This window comes from Barbus barbus (genome assembly GCF_936440315.1).
Source record: "Barbus barbus genome assembly, chromosome: 37".
Taxonomy (NCBI): Eukaryota; Metazoa; Chordata; class Actinopteri; order Cypriniformes; family Cyprinidae; genus Barbus; species Barbus barbus.
In genome coordinates, this window is record NC_136715.1 from 2,600,532 (window position 1) to 2,623,816 (window position 23,285).

The 23,285-nt window shown below is 38.0% G+C and overlaps 1 protein-coding gene across 1 annotated transcript; it reads left to right on the forward strand.

Moving 5' to 3' along the window:
- The first annotated feature begins 2,240 nt into the window (after nt 1–2,240).
- LOC306856724 (uncharacterized protein) lies at nt 2,241–5,834 on the forward strand. The gene is made up of 3 exons (XM_079396141.1): nt 2,241–2,343; nt 2,429–2,485; nt 3,983–5,834. Exons 1-3 carry the CDS (start codon nt 2,298–2,300, stop codon nt 4,600–4,602), a joined length of 723 nt encoding a protein of 240 aa, XP_079252267.1. The 5' UTR covers nt 2,241–2,297; the 3' UTR covers nt 4,603–5,834.
- Nucleotides 5,835–23,285: the final 17,451 nt, after the last annotated feature.

The following is a 23,285-nucleotide window of genomic DNA, read 5'->3' on the forward strand; positions in this document are numbered from 1 at the left end:
ACAAAGACGTGGGTTTGATTTTGGCATTGGGGACGTAACAGCAGACAGACATTCAATTCTTTGATCAAAATTATTTTAGGGACAATTTAGTAGTGGCTGATATTGGTGGGATCATGTTATAGCATCTCTACTAAATTCTACGCCCATGAAAATCATAACAAGCGATGATCGATATATATATATATAGGATATATACACACACATACAGTGCACAGCATAAATGAGTACACCTCCTCTGATTAACTAGAAAATATGTGTTTTCTTAATGATCACTAATATAATTCATAGAAAGATGACAAAATTTAAATGTATTCAACATATTCTTAATAAAACCAGAGAATGCCATTAATATCTGTAAAATGATAACTTAGTCAATTTTGTTTAAATGAAGGATTGCGTACACCCTATACCTAATTCAACAAAGTGTAATATTCTAGTACTTAATTCGGCTCTGACCCTTCTGTGGTGTACAAGTTCATGACAAACTGTCACGTCTGTCCTGTTTAACTCCTGGAGGACGAGCTCCTTAAATTCCCTGGTCTTTAACGGGGAGTGTTGCTCAGCTCGTCTCCACAGAATCCCCCACAGCTGCTCAAGAGCGTTAAGATTGAGTGAAATACATGTCCACCGAAGGATTTTCACCTTGGGAGAATGAATATCTGCATTGTCATGCTGAAATAAATGGTCAATATTGCAGGGAATGAGGAGAGGGTAGCATCTTCTGTTTCAGGATTTTGTATTCCATCACACAGTGGTGTGTGTACTGATGACAGCGTTGATAAAGCACAACTCCCTGCCACCTTCAGCTCTCATTTATCCCTATAGAAGAGCTTTAATACCACTGATCGCCACTGTGAGAACCAAGCACTTATCACTGTAGGTGATGTTCTTTCATCCATGCCGAGATGTCCGCCAGGCAGCCTGAGATCCGTGCAGCTACCGTTGGGTCATCTGGTTGAAAAGAGAGATAGAGCTGTGTGTCATCGGCGTAGCAGTGATAGGAGAAGCCATGTGCATGTATGATGGGACCCAGTGATGTAGTGTATGTGGAGAAGAGGAGGGGTCCAAGAACCGATCCCTGAGGAACTCCAGTGACCAGTTGATGTGGTTTGGATACCTCCCCTCCCCAGGCCCCCATTAAACTAATTTTTAAATCATTCAAAGCAAACATTTAAGAAACACACTAATAAAAGTCCTCTGTAGTACACTTTGAATGCACTAAAATCAATTTAAATACCAGTGGTATTCAGTACACTTTTGCAATTGAACTGAAGTACTACTGAAGTAGAAGTGTATTTTAATTAGTGTATTTATAGTGTATAACTTTTAAGCAGCACAAAAAACTAAGAATGTACTACAAATGTACTTGCTTGTATTTCAATATTTTTTAGTGCATTCAACACACAACACTGTTTTCAACTAAAAAACTTACATTTGCATGACAACAGTGTTTTGGGGGTCTGGAAACATAAACTTTTGAAAACTGGTTTCAATACCGCTATCATCTGTTTAAACTACAAAAACGTGAACGGAGATGCCATGCGCATCATATGTATTACATGTTCAGTCTATAGGCATGAGCGAGTTCCTGACAACCAAAACATCAAACTGCTAATTTATTGGTAATTACAACTTCTCATCCCAGAAAATTGCAAGGACTGATTAAAACTGTAGTTTACTGGTAATATTCCAGAAATCCCCTAGTGACGCAGAGAGACACCCACACCTTGAGTCTGGGAAGCAAAGCAAACGCTAGTTTCGAGATGAACTGACCTTTTCAAGATTTTGCAGGAGATCCTCTTTCAAGTAAAGAAGAGCGTGTGACTTCTGCAAACACTTTTTAAGATTGCATGGAAAGGTTTTATGGATGTTGGAATACTTTTTTTCATGGAACCATTGATGCAAATAAAGAATCTTAATTTTTAAGAGTGTGTGTTGGATTTATTGTCAGGGTCTGAAGGGATGAACACATTAGACTAGTATTTTTCAGACAGGATATGATGTGATCCTCTAGGGCTTCAGTTTTAATAAATAACAGGAACAAATAATACTAGTCATAGTTTAGCTGTTCATCATACAACACTTTTGTTTGTACATTTCTTTTAAGTGACAATGGGCTCCATATGGGATGGAAAGTGATCAAGAACTTGGGCTTCAATTAAACCTACTGCAGGACTTCTCGTTTTTTACTTTCACTTTCGGTCGATGGTATATATATAGAGAGCAGCGGTACACACCGAGACACAACGACACTCCACCAAAGACTTACTGAGACTGAAAACTTGTGAGACACTGAAATGTCCAAAGAACTAAAGTCAAGCCACCATTGGGATGGTGAAAGTGGTAAGTGCATTTTAATGCAGAGCTTGTTTTTCTTCTCATTTATGTCTATTTGCACTGCATTAAAGCTCATTCGCTTTATTTGCAGATGAAGACTCTGATGGACCAGATACCAGACATTTTAACCATGAACAAGAAGAAACTAGTAAGTGTATTGTAATATTGACTAACACTGACTTTTTTATAGAGTCTACATTTCAGTGTTATTTGTTAATTTTTGTATTTTATTTATGCATTTATTTCCTTAATTTACTCAATTTAGTTTGTTATGTGTTTCTCAATATTCCCAAACACTGAATGATATAGGTCAAAGAAATCGGTCATTGCTGTCATATTCGAAAAAATCTTAAATATGTGTCTTTATTAAATTAAAAAATTATATATTATGTAAAAATATATAATTAATACTAACACACTATGAAGATGTAGGCAAATCAAATCTCAGATTGAATCACACCAAATACATAAATATTAGGTTGAGTAATACCAACTCGTCACATTTACTGTCTTCTAATGTTCAGTGCAAAACCATGTGCATTTCTATAAAGCTTGTTTTTCTAAACATCTGTGTCTGTTTGCACTGCATTAAAGCTCATCTGTTTATTTTACAGATGAATATATTTTATAATTTTTATATATATTTTTTTAACTAGTGGGTGCAGGACACAATAGTTCATTTATGTAAGTGAGGAGAGCAAAATAAAGTAAACTGTGACATTCCCAAAATTTCTTCATACAGTGGACTACCAGTTAATTTGGGACCAAAAGTATTCAGACACTTTGACCTGACCACGTTTTACTTAAGTGTTTATTCTTTAATTGCTAATGTGACCTTTTTACTCCACAGACTGAACAAAATTAAGCATTGCTTGGTAACTGGTCAACAAAGTATTGATAGTTATGTAAATATTTCCATACTAACAGTTGTCTGAATTTTTGGTTGATTGTACATAATACATACCTTTCTATCAAAGTTATCTGACAATATCAAGATGAATCTGTTCTGACAAAGTTACTGTCATATTTTATTACCATTTTCTACACTATAGCGAATAAACTGTTATAATGTGAGAAATGTTGAAGGTGTCTGAATACATTTTGGTTTGACTGTATGTGTCTTTAATCAAAAATATATAATATGTAAAAATATATTACTACCACATTATAAAGACGTGAAAAGAGGCAAACCAACCTCAACCTGAGACAGACCAAATAAAGAAATTGTAGCATGCAAGGAGGAGTAAAAGCAGCTCGTCACATTTACAGTGTTCTAATGTTCTGAATACAGAGACATGAAGTCTATTGACTTTCTGCTTCCTGTAGTGCACTGAAAAAAATGATACATTGAATTTACTCATTTTTTTTAAGGTAAGTGGTTGCAATCAATTTATTTTAGCTACATTTAAATAATCAAATTTAGTTGACTAACGTTCAGTAAAATTAGTTTATTTAAATGTGGCTAAAATAAATTAATTGCACCCACTTACCTTAAAAAAAATTAGTAAATTCAATGTATAATTTTTTTTAATTGTATTCAGTGTAAAATGGCAGCTATGACGACGTAAATTCATACAAACTTGCTAAATTTCTAAATGTCTGCCTATATTTGCACTGCATTAAAACAAATGTGTTTTATTTTCAGATGAAGGATGTGACACACTTTATACCAAATGTCTGCGACAAGAAAACCCCAGAGTCGATTTCACTGTTTCAAGTGATATTAATAAGAAATTACTCAAAAAGAAAACATGGAAATGTAAAAGGATTACTTCAAAAAAGCCAAGTGTGCAACTTGTATCAGCTACTGCTTCTGAAAGCGGTCTCATAGGCATGATTGACACGTTTGACCGACCTGCAGATGCTAATGCAGAAAGCACCTATGCTCAAGCTGGAACATATGCGGAAGCTTTTGAAAACAAAACAGGAAAGAGGATTCCGAAGGCTGGAGTCTATGCGGAAGCAGGAGTTGGACGAGCTAGTGCTGAATGCAGCGTATTTAAGGTAGAAGCCAAAGGCCCAAACGCCTCAGCTGGAGCTGAAGCCACTGTGGCTATACTCGGGGCCGGAGCAATGGCTCAGGCTGAAATTGCCAGTGCGTCAGCTAGTGCCGGTCCATTTGATGTGAAAGTGGGACTTGGAGTCGACACGGGTGCATATATTGGTTTGGGTGGGGTGGAGGTCAAAATACTGGGATTTGGATTCTCAATTGGTCGAAAAAACGGTATATCTTTACTGGGTTCAGAAGTGTCATTTTCATTCTAGTCACACAGGTATCAATTACCTTTGAATATTTACGTGTAACATTTTACTATAAATTTATCCTAAAAATCTCTTTCTCAGTTTTGACTGCTCCCATTAGGGGTCGCCACAGCGGATCGTCTGGACATCTATTTGGCGCAGGTTTTCCTGACACAACCTTGCACCGACATCCTGAAAAACTAATATTTAACCCACTTATATCATTCAAATTGTTCTCTATATTTAAAAATGATTGTTTTTCTTTCATATAACATTTTATAATTCATTTATATCTCTAATGTATAAAATGATCACATTGTAAGCCTATTTTTCTATATTCCTGTCCCCATTTAGGAACATGTATCTTGTTATCTGTTAAATTGTCAACTATTAAACTCACACTTGTGTGTCTAATTTGGCCATATATCTTATTACATTTGTTTCTCTAAGTACTGATATTCTTTAATTCGAGCTGATTTGTCAACCTCTTTATTATTACAATATGCTTATTGCTGTGTGTGTGTTATTATTATTTTTTTTTTAAGAGTGGCCTGGTTGGTGTACAATAGTAAGGTCAGGAACTTGTAATATTTCCTGAATTTTCTTAGTGAAATCAGCATGTTTAGTTTAATTGTTTTCATTTTAAAATCAATCAAAACCTGTTAGTGTCTGTTATTGGGATGTCCTGTGAAACGTCCAGTTCCTTTTTCCCCGAGTGCTCTTGAAACTCCCATGAGCTCTGTGTACTGGGCTGTGCCTGGAAATGACTTCTTATCTGTGACCTGCTTGTTTCAAGACGAGTCTCTGGTTTCAGCAACCCATGTGTGTGTGTTCAGGAGAGCAAACATACATTCGTGTTGTGTTTTATTTTCTTTTATATTCGTTTATTCTTCATTTAATTATTTTTTCATTTAATCATTTATAATCATTATCCATTTATGTAAGTTATCATTTGATTATTCATATCATTTGTATAACCATCTATAATCATTTTAATACTAATCATTTGATTATTTGTCATTTATATTATGTTTTTAACTATTTTATTATTATTACCATTTTTCTTCCTTATCGTTCTAATCTTATGATTGGAGATATTTGTTTTCATGAGTAATAGACAAGAGAATGTCTCTTTTTCAAGGTTTTAACATCACAGGAAGATGTTGTGAAGCAGTAAATCTGTGCTGGTCAGATGAAGACTGAGCATTGAAACATACACAACTAAGATTATTCAATAAACTCTGCTCATTTTTATCATTATTACTTTATGTCCTGTTTCTGTTCTTCTTTGGCTTTATTCAGTCAACTTCTTGGCTGATAGAAGACTGTTAATACAGTGTTGGGAACCAGACAAGACTTGCTGTTAACAAGTTGTTTGAAAACCAGACAAAACTGATATTTTCTGACAGGATCTGGCATCCGGCTGGATCTGATTTACAGATCTGATCTAACAAAACCCTATCCAAAAATAAAAAAATCACAATACATTACACTCTAAAAAAAAAAAGGTTCTTCAGCGGTTCTTTTGAGGAGATTGAGGTACTATATAGCACCGCTACCATATAAAGAACCTGTTAAGCCCCTGTATGGTTCTTCAGTGGTTCTTCAGCGGTTCTTTGAGGTGGTTAAGGTGCTATATAGCACCACTGCCATACATAAAGAAGTCTTAAAGCCAATTAAGTTTTTTAACTGTGTTTGCAGATGGATGGGATTAATGCAGAACACAAATTCCAAGCATGGGTTACCATACTTGCCCACACCTCACGTCACTACTGGGGGCCTAAAGTCATGGCCTAATGGATAGAGAGTCAGATTTGTAACCTGAAGAGCCCGGGTTCGAGTCCGGCAGGAATTGTAGTTGGGGGGAGCACGGCTCCCCTTAATAAGACATGGGCTCCCCTGAAAACGTGATTTGTGAAATTTTAGGGGGGTCTCAAAAAATATTGACATTGTGTTATTTTGACGTGCAATTTCAGTTTTGTGTAATGTGATCATCGTGGATTATTGAGTGTAAAATTGCAAAAATATCATTAATTCATGCACGATTTAAACCTAATCCACTTCAATAAAGATAACTATACATGCTATTCTTGTGACGAATTCTTGTCTCGGTGCAAACTCATTCCACTCATGTTTAGTGCATGTTAACTCAAAGATTCGTAGGAAAAATATAAACGTTGGATTCAACATTGGCCGTAGATCTGCGCGCGCAGTTCTTGAAATCCATTCTGCCGTTGCAGCCACCATGGCAAAAAGAACACAAGGCAGTTTAATGGCACGACCGATTCACCTGCTGCAAGCCCTGTTAGCACACCTCCCGCCGGGATGACAACGCAAGAAGTAAGTCATTGTAGAGCCCTGCATTTCGGCCCGGGCCCGACGGGCCCCGACTTTTTTACGCCTCTCTAGGGCCGGGCTTCGGGCCAATTTCCACGTCATAGTTCAGACGCGGGCCGGGCATCGGGCCTGTTTTGGGTTTCTCCTTATTTTTGTATTGTAGACATCCATCGATTAGTGATGAAAAGAATTGCCGCGCTGGTGGAAACAACAGGAGACCGTGCTGCAGCGACTGAGAGCAGCTCGATGGTGTTTAGTGTCCCTCAGCAGCAGAGGAATAGTTCTGCGTTCAAATGCACGCAATAGGCTAAAGCTTGCTGAAAACCCCCAGCAAACATAACCATGAATGTGTCTGCGGGAAACAGTAAGGAAATATTTGAATTATTTACTAATAAACTAATGTTTTCTGAGTCTGTGTCGCAAGGATGAAGTTACTGATTAGACTCCTCATTAGACGCGCCTTTAGAGAGAAATGCATCTTTATTGATTATGATTAAGATTATAATAAAAGAGTTTTTGTTTTCGATTGTTTTATTTCGTTAAGTAATAATTTAAAGCTTTCTATAGATATATTTATCATGTCTGTGAGGCATATATTCGCTCCGCTTCGGTTCATTTTTATGAAGCCTCGATCCTGTTCAAGACGCAGAAAGCGCATCATGTTTGTTTTCTTTGTTTTATAAAAGAACCTTTTGTTGGTATTGTGAGTGCACACAAATACAAGTAGACCCTTTACAGGTCCGAATTATGTATTACTCTACCTTTATCAAAAAATAAAAAAATGACGATGTAGGCTATTTTTATTTGTTTCCAATGAAAACAATCCAAGTGTTTGCTGGTGCCTCCATGTCCTGCAGAGCGGGCTTTAGCTTCCACTCTCCGCACAAACTTAGATTTAGCGCACATTATTATTATAGCGCAGGTTTAACGGTTAAACGTTGTTATATACTTGAACTGTTTTAGTATATCTATAGATTTTATTTTAGGCAAGTGGTGATGATAGCTATATGAGAAGGCTAAATTGATCAAACATATAGGCTATGATCATGCAGCTGGCCGCTTGGTCGTTACTTTAAAAACACAAAAAGGCTATTTAACGAACAAAAATGCTCCAAACGTTTTTCTAAATTAACTTAATAAAAAAACGAAACGAAATATAATAATTTTGCCATTACACACAAAACTGAACTATTTTAATAGCCGAAACAGCAGTATAAACTCGGGCTGGTAATTCTGATAAGCTGTCTCGGGCCAAGGCCGGGCTAAATTTTGCCTAAACTCTAAGTCATTGTAAGTCCAAAGTCCAATGATCGCAAGCGCATGAATCCATAGACCCTCTCTAACTGAGGTGAGACCTTTGAGCAAGGCACTGGACCCCCAACTGCTCCCCGGGCGACGCAGCATAAATCGCTGCCCACTGCTCCGGGTGTGTGTTCATGGTGTGTGTGTGTTCACTGCTGTGTGTGTACACTTCGATGGTTTAAATGCATCGCTGCTTAGCTGCCCCGTGGAGTTGACATCGCTCATAGGCTGGGACCTCGTTCTGCTGCGGAAAGATCCTCTCGTCACATAATTATCTTATTTTCGTCGTGGTCCCAGCGGGACAAAGTTTGGAGAGATGCCAAAACGTCCGTCCTTCTCAGGGAAAACAAGATCAAGATCTTCGAAGATCTTTCGCAGAGAGACAAGGATGCAAGATCTCTCCTGTGGCCGACGGTAGAGAAGGCGAGATGGGAAGGAAAGAGAACGGTCCATTTGCTGTGATTGAGCGTAAAAGAGTGACCACTAAAGACGTAGCCAGCACTTAACATGTTGGCAATGCTTATTCAACAAGCAACTGTTTCTTCTAAATGATTAGCTTGATAAGTATAATAATTTTTATTTATTGTTTTAAATTTTTTTTTTAATTAACGAGTTGTTTTTTATCTATTTATTTATTTTTTTATATAATTTATATATTTTTTACTTTATTTGTATGCTTATATATTTATATATTTTGTTTTATTATTATTTATTTATTTATTTTTATTGCTAATTATTTACTTTACTTTGGGCTCTTAAATCTTTACTGGAAAGCTGAAGTTTAAGCGTATCGTTGTTATTCTCTGAACTTAAATCTGAACACCTTATTCCCGGTTGAGCTGCTGTTGTGGTTGTTGCACGTTTTGGAGGATAGTGATTGAACGAGTGTACTCTTTTGGTTCACTCAAACTTTTCTTTTCCATATTGTTCATGGTTCATGTCATTGTCTTTAATATCCTTTAATGCCAGGGGCCTCAGGGATCGTGTCAAACGAAAAGCTCTTTTTTTGTTTGCTAAAAAACACAAATCAGATTTCTGTTTTCTTCAGGAATGTCATTCGACTATTGATGATTACAAATGTTGTAAATCTCAGTGGGGTAACGATATTTGGAGTTCATATGGCACCGAACACACAGCTGGTGTAAGCATCTTGAGAAACAAATTTGGTGGGGATATATTAGGGTCAGAATCGGATAGCTTAGGTCATTTTCATTTATTAATAATTTCACTTAATCAACAAACTGTAATTCTCGGAAATATATATGGGTACAATAATTCTTTGCATAATGATTTTTTTTTAAACAAATTAGATGTGAAGCTTACATATTGGTCTAATAAATTTCCTAATGCATTTTTCATTCTAGGAGGAGACTTTAATATGTCATTTAATAATTCTTTGGACAGATGTCCTCCAAAAAGGACCGCTTGTTCTAGTCCTGCACTATTAGACCTAATAGACAAGTTTGAATTGGTGGACATTTGGAGAGAGATTCCCTAACAATTTAGAGTTTACTTGGGCCAATAAAAGTGGTTCAAGACAATCTCATATTGATTATTGGCTCATATCAAAATGTATGTCAAAGTTTGATCTGAATGTCGGCATTCAATGTACCCCGTTGACTGACCACAAGACTATCTTTATTAATACCCCTTTAATGGCAGATTATGTAACAGGCCAATGCAGAGCTTCTTTGTGGAAACTTAACAGTTCACTGTTAGAATTACCAGATGCAAAGGATAAAATTAAATAATGAATTGCTAGCTACTGGAAAACAGCCACAATTCGAAATTCTTTTGGTACCAATTGGGAGCTTTTTAAGTTTGAGACAGGTGTTAATTTAAGAAACGTTGGAACACTTTTAGCCAAAAAAAGAAGGGTTCTTGAAGACAACCTAATCATGAAATTATCTCGGTCTAATAATTTTGATTGCATGTCTCTAGAGGAAAAATCTGAAATTGCAGACTTGCAAATGAAATTGGATGAATTGTACTTATCAAAGTCTAGGGGTGCTTATATAAGATCCAGGAAAAAATGGCTTGAAGAGGGAGAAATCAATTCCGCATATTGTTTTTTAAGCATCATTTTAAAAAGCATAATTTTACCCTCTCAACAATTGAACAACTTTGTGTTGATGGCAAGATTGTTAAAGATCCAAAGGAAATAGCAAACTACACTGTAAAATTTTTACAAGAATCTTTATAGTTCAAGGTATTCAGAGCAAACAACGTCCTCATTTCTAGACTCGGTTCATTATGTTAAGGTTATATCTGAAAGTGATAGATTTTTCTGTGATAGCATTGTTACTCCTGAGGAAGTACAAAGAGCAATTAAGAGTTTGTCCCCAGGGTGTGATGGACTTACAGCTGAGCTGTACAAATTATCTGCTGATGAACTTACTCCCTTTTTAACTCAGGTTTTTAGACAAAGTATTGAAAAAGAGGCTTTACCTCTAATCTGTTGATGCAAGGTATCATAACTTTAATTCCTAAACCTAAGAAAGATCTTACCAATTTAGACAACTGGTGACCCATCACACTCCTTAACAATGACTATAAAATGTTCGCCATGATATTTGCTAAAAGACTTAAAGATTGTTTGGATACTGTTATAGATGAGACTCAGTCTGGATTTATGAGGGACCGACATATAATGAATAATATTAGATTCGTTTTAGATTTATTGGATTATAGTGCTTAGATGGAACATAATAAGTTTATTATTTTCCTGGATTTTTATAAAGCTTTTGATTCAGTTGAACATTTGAAAATTTGGTTTTGGTGAATATTTTTGTAAGGCAGTAAGAACTCCCAGGGAAAGCAAGAGCTGATAAAATGTAAAAACTGTAACTTGAATGCAATGTAAGTCGCTTTGGATAAAAGCGTCTGCTAAATGCATAAATGTAAATGTAAATGTAACTCTATATTACAACTGTAGTAGCACAATTAAATTAAAATATGGTACTTCTCCTAGATTTTACTTGACACGTGGTATTAGGCAAGGGTGTCCATTATCCCCTTATTTATTTTTACTAGTTTCCCAGATATTCGTTTCTTATATTTCTAATAGTGGTCTTCATGGTATCTCTATTGCTGACAAACAGATACTCATCAGTAGGGATGGGTACCGAAACTCGGTATTTAATCGGTCTCGGGGCTAAATTATGAAAGACCGGAGTATCGATAAGCTCTGACGTTATCGGTACTTCTGTCGGTATTGGAGAAGTTAAGAAAACACACATACATTTATTGTTGCTCTCTCTCTCTCTCTCTCTCTCTCTCTCTATATATATATATATATATATATATATATATAATGTAGCCAGCTGTTTTTATGTGCAATAATATTCAAACATTTGTCTATGATGCATTTTTGCTATGCGCAATTCAGAAGCCAGATCGCGCTCACGCGGAGGAGCTTCAACACACGCAACATGAAAGTCCTGTTTAATTATGATAGAAGAGAGAACCAACTATTCAAACATCTGCTCACACTTTCCTATGGCTGTTATATTAAGCTAAGTATTTTTATTTATTTTTTCGATTTTGGCCGCATTTTATAGCCGCATTTCTTCACAACTCCCTTCCCTTCATCGGCGCGGATTCGTTCCTCCGAACCAAAACTTAACATCTGAATCAGCTCAATCAAGGATTGTTATAAAATGCCGTCTTTACTGTTGCTACATTGCAGGACATATTTGATAGTAAAACGTTGAAAGTACAATCTGCTGTTCCCCAGGCTGAAATGTGTGTGCGCGCGTGTGCCTGCGCGGCGGCGTGCTCCAAAACGGACAAGCAAAGTACACTTTGAGCTTCGGGCGCGTTGAAATAACACACAAAAATATGCCAAAAAATACACACACAATGTGTCAAAATGGCCGGTTATGAGAGTCTTCACTTTTATGTTTTAAGTGGACGAGAACAGCTGGGAGAAAATCCGATGCGTGTCAGTATATCGCTTAAAGTGTCAGACTGGAGCTTGAGCCATCAATGTTAATCAAAGAACAAAATACAAAGAGAAAATCACCCACAGCTCTTAATCTGAACAACGTTATAGCTTTAATAAACATAAATCTATCAGTACATACAGTGAAAACTATGCAGTGCTCATTTACATTTGATTACTTTTGTAGCTATAACTTACCTGAACATTAATATTAGTAGACCTTCATGGAAAAATTAAAGCACTGTTTATTTCATTTCGTTTGTGTGTTTGTTTTATTGTATTTGTCAGTTTGTTTTACTTTGTTTCTTTGTTCATGCTGTTACTGTATCTTATCTTATGTATATAAAACATTAAAAATACCTGCACACTGCTGCATTTACAAATTGATGAAGTGCAGGCATGTTTAGTGTTTTATATACATAAGATAAGATACTGTAAGAATATGAACAAAGAAACAAAGTAAAACAAAAAGTACCGATAAGAATACCGTTAAAGTACCGGATCGATAAGCAGTATCGATAAGAGTAGTAATACCGTTAAAACCTTAACGATACCCATCCCTACTCATCAGTCAGCTGCTGATGAAACCACTCTTTTTTTGCAAGATGCTTATCAAGTTCCTTTAGCATTAAAGTATATCCAGCAGTTCTCCAAAGCATCAGGCCTGTTCTTGAACCTCTCAAAGTGTGAACTGATGTCCATCAAAGAATGTCATTTGTCACAGAAATGTGTAATATTCAAATCAAAGATCAAGTATCTTATTTAAGTGTTATTATAACAAAAAATGAATTAGGAAGAAGCTCCTTATATGCTGCTCTCTCTTTGAATGTTGACTGCCATTCTTAAAAAAAACTGATACAATGCTTCTCAACTTTGTTTGGAAGAATAAAACTCATTTTATTAGAAAATCTGTATTTATGAACGCCATTGAGATCTTGATTCCACCACTTTAAACAAAACCTTTAAAATAAATTGGATAATTAATATTAATAATATATTAATAATTGGATAAATATTAATCTGTAACTATAACATCATGAAAATCCCTGTCAAATTATCTCATAGACAAATGTTGTTGGCTTGGTCCCTCATTTTTAAACACAATTTTATACCTCACTCGTATCTAATCTGGAATAACAAGAACAAATGGTATTAAAAATTGTATTATTTTTGTGTCTCAGCTTTTCAATCAAAATGGTTCAATCTGTAATTACTCTGAGTTTTTAGCTAAGCATGGAATTCCTGTTAGTCCGAAAGAGTTTGCAATTGTTGCTGATGCAGTGCTACATGAGATCTCATGCTTTTAGAGGTCTTTGTTTTCCAATCTCATGTCACTCAGTGGATCTTTGTAAAACATTAGTTGGAAAACAGTGCCTTTCGTCATCCAAGTCAAAAAACAATAAGAAAATTTGAGTTTTGCTTCAGATGGAGTCTATTTCTGTGCCTTATGTAATCTCTTATTGGAATGGTTTAGTAAGTGATATTCCATGATATTACCTCACAAATATTTAATTACTAACAAAATGAGAGAAATTGCATTTAAGTTGATTCATAGAATTTACGCACATAGAATAAGTGCTCTCTTAAAAGACTTAAGAATGATATTAATACCAACTGTTCTTTCTGTTTAGAAAACAATGAAACATCTTTACATTTATTCTGGAATTGCTCTCACACAACATCATTTTGGTGTGACATTCTTGACTTTATCAAATGTTATGTGAATCCTAATTTTGAGTTTACTTATAGAAATGTCATTTTTGGCTTTCATGAATGTGAAAAAAAGGTGATACTTATTTCATGAACCGTATTTTCCTGTTAGCTAAATATCATATTCATAAATGTAAATTTTCTAAGTGCAAACCTCTTTTTGTAAAATTCAAATTTGAAATGAAAATGTATTTTAAATCTATTGAATTCTCTATGAACTTGAAAGGGATTAGAGCAGTGGCTTTGTGGAAGGACTTTGCACTTCCTCTGGACTGAAAAACTGAATGACCCTGGACTGTTGTTGTGATTTGACAATGACTATTGTTACTTAATTATTTTTTTTCATGCATTCAATAAAAAAAAAAAAAAAACTATTAAAAAAAAAAAAACTTTTCTCACAGTCGCTACTTTCTTTGACCCGTGAATTGCGATGCAGAGCAAACGAGGAAAATACAGAGATGAAGTGTTTTATGTTATTCACACAGTATTAATTTTATAACATCACATTGTTTTAGAACGATATTTATGTGCGGCTTGCGGTGTGGAGCTGACGAGGAGGTTGCTTTTTAACAGGAAAACTCTGAAAGTAAGTGTTTTATCTCATTTACAATATGTATTTTATAACATATTGATTTATAGTGATATTTCAACCCGTTCTCATCAATCTGCGTATAAATAACATGGCTTTACACTTTCCAATTGCGTATAATGCACATGCCAAAAGCCAATTTTGCGTGCATATGATACGCCAATCCTTCCCATTATCTTCTGTGGAGAGCAGATGCGTCCAAACACCACGCTCATCTTCAGCGGAAGTGACGTCACCAGCGAGGCCCGGTTCACCTGATGCGCGCACACCTTCAAACAGGTAAGAGTATCAATCTTTTCCTGTTTAAAGAGATCATTATTTTAATTATTTCAGTGGGTAGGAACCGGCACACGACGCTGGACTGTGACTGGAGCACTGATGGCAGGAAATGACGGTAGCGATCCGGAAATGGAGGATGAATCATGTAGCGGGAGTGTTGGAGGGAATGAATGGAGTAGAATAGCAAAGCGGAAAAGAAAGAAAAACAATAGCCAAGGATCATTTACGGATAGTGGAAAGGAGGATCACGTGAGTAGGATTGAGGTGGAAGAATTTAAAGTAATGATGAAGTTCGGAGAACCCGGAGTGACATTAAACCCAATTAAATTGACCAAAGCTCTGAAAAGAGTGTTAAGAGATATAAATAATGCAAAGACCCTGAGAGATGGAAATGTGATTATTATGTGTAAAGACGAAAAACAACAAAAGAAGGCACTGGGTATTAATTCAATGCTTGGATATACGGTATCAAGCACAGTGATGACTAGGAAACCATGGTTAAGAGGTGTCATCTATGGAATTCCAACTGATGTACCTGTTGATAAAATTAAAAGCGCCATTGAAGGGAGCAAGGTCGTTGGAGCAAAAAGGCTCCAATATGCTGAAGCCGCAAAGAAAGCAAAACGACATGAGCAGAGACAGGGAGAGGTGGTTAGTAGGAAGGCAATGAAATTGCCTTGGTTCAGAAGAAGACAAATGAGGATAAATTGGTGATCGGAAAAATGGAATTCGTGTTATTTATGGCCGAAGTGATAAATTGTTCGGCTCAAACGGGAAGTAGAACAGAAAGAATTAAAATCATAATAAGGGCAGCAGAGAGATACTTGAATGTAGCCGGAGTAACTTTGGAAAAAATAAATGACATGCTAATGACTAAATCAAGTGTTCAAACTTCATGTGGAAGTATATAATAATTATGGTTTTAACAGTTTTGCAATGGAATGCCAGAAGTATTATTGCAAATGGACCAGAATTTAAGAGGTATATAGATCAACAAGATAAGAAACCTAATATAATTTGCATTCAAGAAACGTGGTTAAAACCTCACCTAAATTTTGTACTGCAAGGATATAATATAGTAAGGAGAGATAGAGGGGCAGGAAATGGAGGTGGGGTGGCCACTTTTATTAAGAATGATATAGATTACAGAGTCATTAATGAGATTGAAGCATATGAGCTGGTGGTGATAGAAGTATTTGCAGAGAATCAAACTATTCGAATAATAAATTATTATAATCCTTGTAGTAAACTAAGTAAAGAATTAGAGAAGGTTATTGGGTAAGGAAATACTAAAGTAATTTGGTGTGGAGATTTTAATGCACATAGCACTTTATGGAGAAGTAGTAGTGATGATTATAATGGGGGGGTAGTAGAAGAAATTTTAGACCGTAATGGGTTAGTATGTTTAAATGACGGCAGAAACACAAGAATAGATTTGGTTCGTGGAGTTGGGTCAGCAATTGATTTAACATTGGTTTCTGAAGAGATAGCAAATAAATGTATATGGGATGTGTGGGAAGAAAATATTATGGGTAGTGATCACTATATAATTTTATGTAAGGTAGGGATGAGTGTATTGGAGCATAATGTGTTTTTAGCACCAAGATGGAGATTTAAAAAAGCAAATTGGGAAGTGTATGAGTATTTAAGCGAGGTAGAAATAACATCAGTAGATTTAAATGCGATGGAGGATATAGAGGAGTATAATGAGAAAATATGTAAAGTATTGTGTGAGGTAACAGATACAGATATAGGTAAAAAGGGATCATGTAAAAAAGGAAAGCAGTTCCGTGGTGGACAGAAGAATGTAGTACCGCTGTTAAAAATAGGAACAAAGCATTTAGGAAAATTAAACAAACTAATTTATTTGAAGATTTTATCTATTATAAGAGAGCACTAGCTGAGGTGAGAAGAAGTGTAAGAACAGCTAAAAAGAAGTACTGGAGAGATTGGTGTAATTCAATAGGAGGAGATGTTGACATAAGTGAAATGTGGGGATCAATTAGAAAAATGGGAGGAATATATAGAAATCAAGTTATACCAGTTTTAAAAAAATGATGTAGGAAAAATGGCTGTGGCAGATAAAGAAAAGGCTGAAATGCTGGCTAAAGTATTTGTTAAAATCCATAGTGATGATAATGTAACAGAGGATATTAAAAAGAATAGAAATAAGAATAAGAGTCAGCATCCAGATGTGTTGATGAAAAGGAACCCTACTGGAGATACCTTAGATGCAGATTTTAGTATTTATGAATTAAAGATGGCTTTAGGGGGAGTCAAACATACAACTCCTGGAAGAGACGATATATGTTATGTAATGATTCAACATTTATCTGAATGGAAGAAGTGCATATTTGTTACTAACGCACAATAACACTACTCTTAAATTTTTTTTACCACAGTAACCGTAGTTTTACTGTGGTATTTGTAGTTAAAGCAGTAATTGTACTGAAGATATTAGAAATCAATATTTTGTTCTGTCTTGTAGTTCCGTCAGATCACATTCTCCTGCAGCTCTTTTAAGAAATCATCTCTTGTCAAAGCCATCACTTATTTTTCCCAACTGCAATCCATAATTCATTTACACATAGTTTTGCTCTCTTGCTCTCTTTCTGCGCTTCATGACATTTATAAATCTCATAATCTCATAATTTTGACCGATTCTAACAGAAAGCTGCAGGGAACTTGAACTCGAAGCTCCCAATGCTGATCTTGAAGAAGCTGAACACATCCTTCAAAGATTCAACCCTTCACAGGTTTTGCTAGTTATAATATCCTTATTTTACGTGTTAATAATAACATAAATATTTTGGTAACAGATCATTTTTAACACTGTCTCAACATGCATTTCTCTTTGTTTTAGCTGAAAGGGAAGACCAAAGGAGGGCCTGTCCTGGGATTTGATTTTGGCTGTATTGTGCGTTTACGGAGAAGACCAAAACACTTCCAGTGGTACGTCTGTGTTGGTCTCAGCACCTTGACTGAACTGTACTGCAGATAACATTTTGCACAGCATTTGATGTTTCTTAAACTTTGCTTATCACACTTATTCCACGGCCCCATCAGCAAGAACCCCCAACAAAGTGTCAAATCGAAGTAGTAATAATTGATACAATTTAACAAATCAGCAAATTCATACAATATTGTACAAGCGTACTCATACAAAATTCTACGACTTTTACTCCTACTGCTGTCACTGGCCATTGCCTCAACGCTCATGCATATTGTGCCCATTGTAAGTGTCCTCTGTGCTTTCCTCACACACACCACCTGGTGTAGATGTCCTGAGGTACGAAACATGTATTTAGGGTGTGGTAAATTAATAAAAAAAATACATACATATATCATATTTTCATTTAGAATTGTTGCACTGGACTTATCATTGATTATTGTTAGAGGTATGGGCCAAAAGAATCCCTCCGCCACTATCTTGCAGTTGTTCAGATGTGAAATTTACTTTTATGGGCCGTAACATCTGAGCTGTCTCAGTAGAGCTGTTCATGAATGCAGTCTTCACAGCAGATATCTGATGGGTTCAGACAGCAGTGCAGCACTTGGTGGCCATAGAATTGATATCTTCATCAACTGGCTGTGTCCTCCTTCAAACAAACAGAAAAAAACAATAAGTAAACAATAACTCTAGAGAAATAGTGTGGGTGAACCCATCTGTCAGTACTCACCATATTCAGTCATTTCCTGCACAAATTCCAGAGATGATGCACAGCTGATGTTCATTCCTCATTCATCAGGACTGGTTCGACTGCCTTGCTGTGACTAAACATATATTGACCCCATGTTCAATTATTATTCTTGTTTAATCATAAATTTATATATAAATTATAAATTAATATACAGTTATAATAATAAACTTCAAGCTCAAGTTCCCCGGCAACTCTAGCAAGCTCCTGAGTTCATCTGTATACATCGGATTCAGAGTCTGAGAAAAGGCCATCATGCAAACTCTCAGTTACAACAGAGTATAAAAGAGTGTGTAAGTGAGTGACGAATTTTGGGTGGAAGTTTAACAGAATGAAAGGAAAACAGAATTTAAAAAAAAATCTGTATTCTTCAATAGCAAGCTAATATGAATTCTTTAAAATATTACTACATGCTGACAGTATTACAAGCAGTTTAAAGGCCTCTTCACACCAAGGATGAGTCCACACTGCAGCTATTTAACATTTAATGACACAAGCAAACAATGATTACAGGAGATAATATATTTTTAAAGATAATAATTGTAAATATTGACGTATTGTTCTTAATTTTTTGCCTCTGTTTGTTAAAGAGAATAAAATTAATATATTTTCAGTTGGAGCCTTGAATATTATTTGGCATCTTACAACGATTTCTGTAGAAAAAAAAAAAACTCTTATTTTTGAATATTAGACAATGTTTTATATTTATTATTATTATTTTTAGGGGTTTTCTGTTGCATATTTCTTAGTTACCTCTATGCAAATACATTTTTATAATCAACTGCATTTTTTCTTCTTTTTTTTCCCCATAGTGCCACAAGCTGGAGAAAGAATGCTGTTCTGGACATAATGTTTATATGGGAAAAGTTTAACATATCAATAAACGTTGGAAAATGAAAACAAAATGTTTATTTTTTTATTATTATTCCTAAAGTTCAACTGGCAGGTCTAAGAATGGTAAGTCTGTAGGGTCCATCTCCAGGAAACATAGAAGTGATTAATTTGTTACCTTACAAATTACACTATAATTTGTAAATGTTACAGAAGCAATATTGAAAATACTGCTTGTTTGAATGATCATCAGGGGTTTTGTTTTGTTTTTTTAAACCAACTGAATGTAACAGAAGGATCAGGCTCCTCCCAGAGCCAGTTACCCCGATCCACTTCACCTGAGTTTTAATCACCTCATTATCACCAGCCACATATAAGCTCAGTCACCAAAGTCACCAGTTGTCCGATCTCCGGATTGCTACATGGACTGTCTCTGCTTCCCTATAAGCTGAGTATATCTACCTGCGAATACTTACCTGTCTTTACGTACCTTCTGCCTTGTCTTCTTCCTCGTCTGTCCCCGGTGGCTTTGTGGCTGCCAAACTCCAGGATCTGTCAAGACAGAGAGACTGATTGTGATTGACATTCCTATTACTTTAACCTCACGAATTGACACTCACCAAGTCCGAAGAATCCGCACGATTGCTGTTTGCTGTTCACCCTGTAAATAAACACCTTGTGATTTCACTTACCTTCTGTGTCCGACCCGTTCCATTACAGAAGATCGGACCAAGACGGCTACACCATGAGTGTAAACGACCCATTTCAGGAACTGGTCGACACTTTGAAACGGGTATTAGCCCATCCGGCTTCACCATCACCACCGGCCTCTGTTACCACACCCGTCACTTCCGCCTCCACCACTTCTTCGGCAGTAATGTACGCCAGTCCCATGGCCCGACCAGCGCCCTATTCAGGTGATCCAGAGGAGTGCAATGGCTTCCTTCTCCAATGTACTCTAACTATTGACTTACATCCTCAGATGTTCCTGACCGATCAGGCGAAGATAGCGTTTGTGATCATGTCGCTTACAGGACCCGCATTGAGATGGGCGGAGACTATTTTAAGTCAAGCAGGACCCGCCACGCACTCTTTTGCCCACTTTCTCTTCCCATTTTAAAGAGGTGTTTAGCAGCTCTCCTGGTGATTCTTCAGTTGGGGAACAGTTATATAAGCTTCGACAGGGTAATATGACTATTCATCAATACGCCCTGAAGTTTCGCACCCTCGCGGCCGCGAGTGGATGGAACGAGCCATCACTGATAACTGCTTTCCGGCAAGGCTTAAATACCCGCCTGAAAATTCATCTGGCAGCCTACGATGACACCTTTGGGCTAGAGAAGTTTATTCAACTTGCCATCCGCTGCTCCAACCGGATGCGGGCCTGTTCATCGGAGACCACGACTGTTACCGCCATTGACACTCCTCCGAGCCACCAGCCAGAGGTTAGACCCATATCTGAACCTATGCAGACTGACACTTTCCAGTTATCGCCAACAGAACGACAGAGGCGAATTACCAATGGGTTGTGCCTGTATTGTGGAAGTTCTGACCATAGAATTCAATCCTGCACCCTTCGTCCGCCCAGGCTTTGGGTGAGTGGTATGCAACCTCACATACCCAAGATGAACCCCTTAACTACTTGTGCTAACATTGTCCTTGAAAATCACCTAATGCCAGTCACAGTCCTCTTGGACTCCGGATCAGCGGGGAACTTCATCTCGGGGAAACTCAGCCGGCAACTCCACCTCACACCCATTGCAACCGAAACCACGTACCAGATCCAGGCCATAACAGGTACTCCACTCACCCGTCGCCTTGTGAAATATTGTGTCGGTCCCCTAGTGCTGAGAATGGGGCAGCTCCATCAAGAGAGTATTAATTTACTAATTTTAGAGGAATCCACTGTAGACATTGTTTTGGGTCGACCCTGGCTGGTTAAGCACAATCCAGTTTTATCTTGGACCTCTGGAGATGTTCTGAAGTGGGGTACTAACTGTTTCCCGCAATGTTTCCCACATATGCCAAAACCATCTCCATGTCCAGTTGTTGAATTATCTGTGCAGGCCACGTCCATAGAGAGCCCTGTGGAGAAACAATCTGTGGAGGTTCCACCGGACTACGAGGCTTTCAGGGATGTGTTCTGTCCCAAAAGGGCATCTCGGCTACCACCTCATCGGCCATGGGACTGCGCAATCGACCTCGTTCCGGGTGAACCAGTACCACGGGGAAAAATTTATCCCCTATCACTTCCCGAGCAGAAAGCGATGGAGGAGTATATTGAGGAGGCACTCAAACAGGGTTACATCGTCCCTTCCATCTCCCCTGCTGCTTCGAGTTTCTTCTTCGTGGCCAAGAAGGATGGAGGGCTCCGTCCTTCTATAGACTATCGTAAATTAAATCTCATCACGGTTAAATATCGCTATCCCCTTCCTCTTGTCCCTGCAGCGTTGGAACAACTTCGCGGTGCCACCATATTCACCAAACTGGACCTCCGCAGCGCGTACAACCTCATCCGCATCAGAGAGGGGGACGAGTGGAAGACCGCCTTTGTAACCCCTACCGGGCACTATGAGTACCGGGTCATGCCCTATGGGCTTGTCAACGCCCCATCTGTCTTCCAAAGTTTCATGCATGAGGTGCTCCGGGAGTTCCTCCATCGTTTTGTAATCGTCTACATTGATGACATTTTGATCTACTCCCGGAGCCTGGCCGAACATCGCACCACGTTGCGGAGGTCCTTCAGCAGTTGCGGAAACACCAGCTCTACCTTAAGGCAGAAAAACGTCTATTTCACCAACCATCCGTACACTTCCTTGGATATATCATCAGTCACGGTGGCATCCGCATGGACAAGGGGAAGGTGGAAGCCATCACATCCTGGCCCCGACCCACCACGATCAAGGAATTGCAGCGCTTCCTGGGTTTCTCAAACTTTTACAGAAGATTCGTTGCCAACTATAGTTCGATCACAAGCCCCCTCACTGATCTCCTGCGAGGAGGTAAGAAGTCCCTTGCCTGGGATTTGAATGTCACCAATGCCTTCAACCGTCTCAAAGAAGCCTTCACTACCGCACCACTCCTCGTCCACCCCGATCCAGAACTGCCCTTCATCTTAGAGGTGGACGCATCAACAACTGGAGTAGGTGCGGTATTATCTCAGCAGCAGGGGAAGCCTCCCAAGCTCCATCCATGTGCCTTCTCCAAGAAGCTCAGCCCGGCGGAAAAAAACTACGACATCGGCAACAGGGAGCTTCTGGCCATCAAGCTTGCCCTGGAGGAGTGGAGACACTGGTTGGAGGGGGCAGCTCAACCATTTCTCGTGCTCACAGATCACAAGAACCTCGAATATCTACGAGACGCCAAAAGATTAAATCCACGCCAAGCAAGATGGGCATTGTTTTTCACCCGTTTCAATTTCCAAATCTCCTATCGTCCGGGATCCCATAACGCCAAGGCGGACGCTTTATCTCGTCTTCACACCAAGGAGGATTCTCTCGAGGAGCCCGAAGGTATCTTGCCCTCCAACATCATCGTAAGTCCCATTGCCTGGTGGTCTCCGACACTCCTCCTGCCAATCCGCCGGGCTGCCCACCGAGTCGTCAGTATGTTCCCAGGACACAACGCACTTCCCTCATCCACTCCTCTCACACTTCACTTGGTACTGGTCACCCAGGGGCCAACGCTACTCTCTCGCTGCTGAGCGATCGCTTCTGGTGGCCGAACATGGCCAGGGATGTGAGAAGGTTCGTTCAGGGCTGCCCAGACTGCGCCATATCCAAAAGTTCCCGTCATCTCCCTTCAGGCAAGCTGGTGCCCTTACCCATTCCCAACCGCCCATGGTCACACCTGGGAGTGGATTTCATAACTGATCTTCCACCCTCCGACCATAATACCTGCATCCTCGTCATCATCGACAGATTTTCCAAATTCACCCGTCTCGTTCCTCTGCCCGGACTCCCCACTGCCATGCAAACAGCAGAACTTTTATTCAATCATGTATTCCGTTACTACGGCC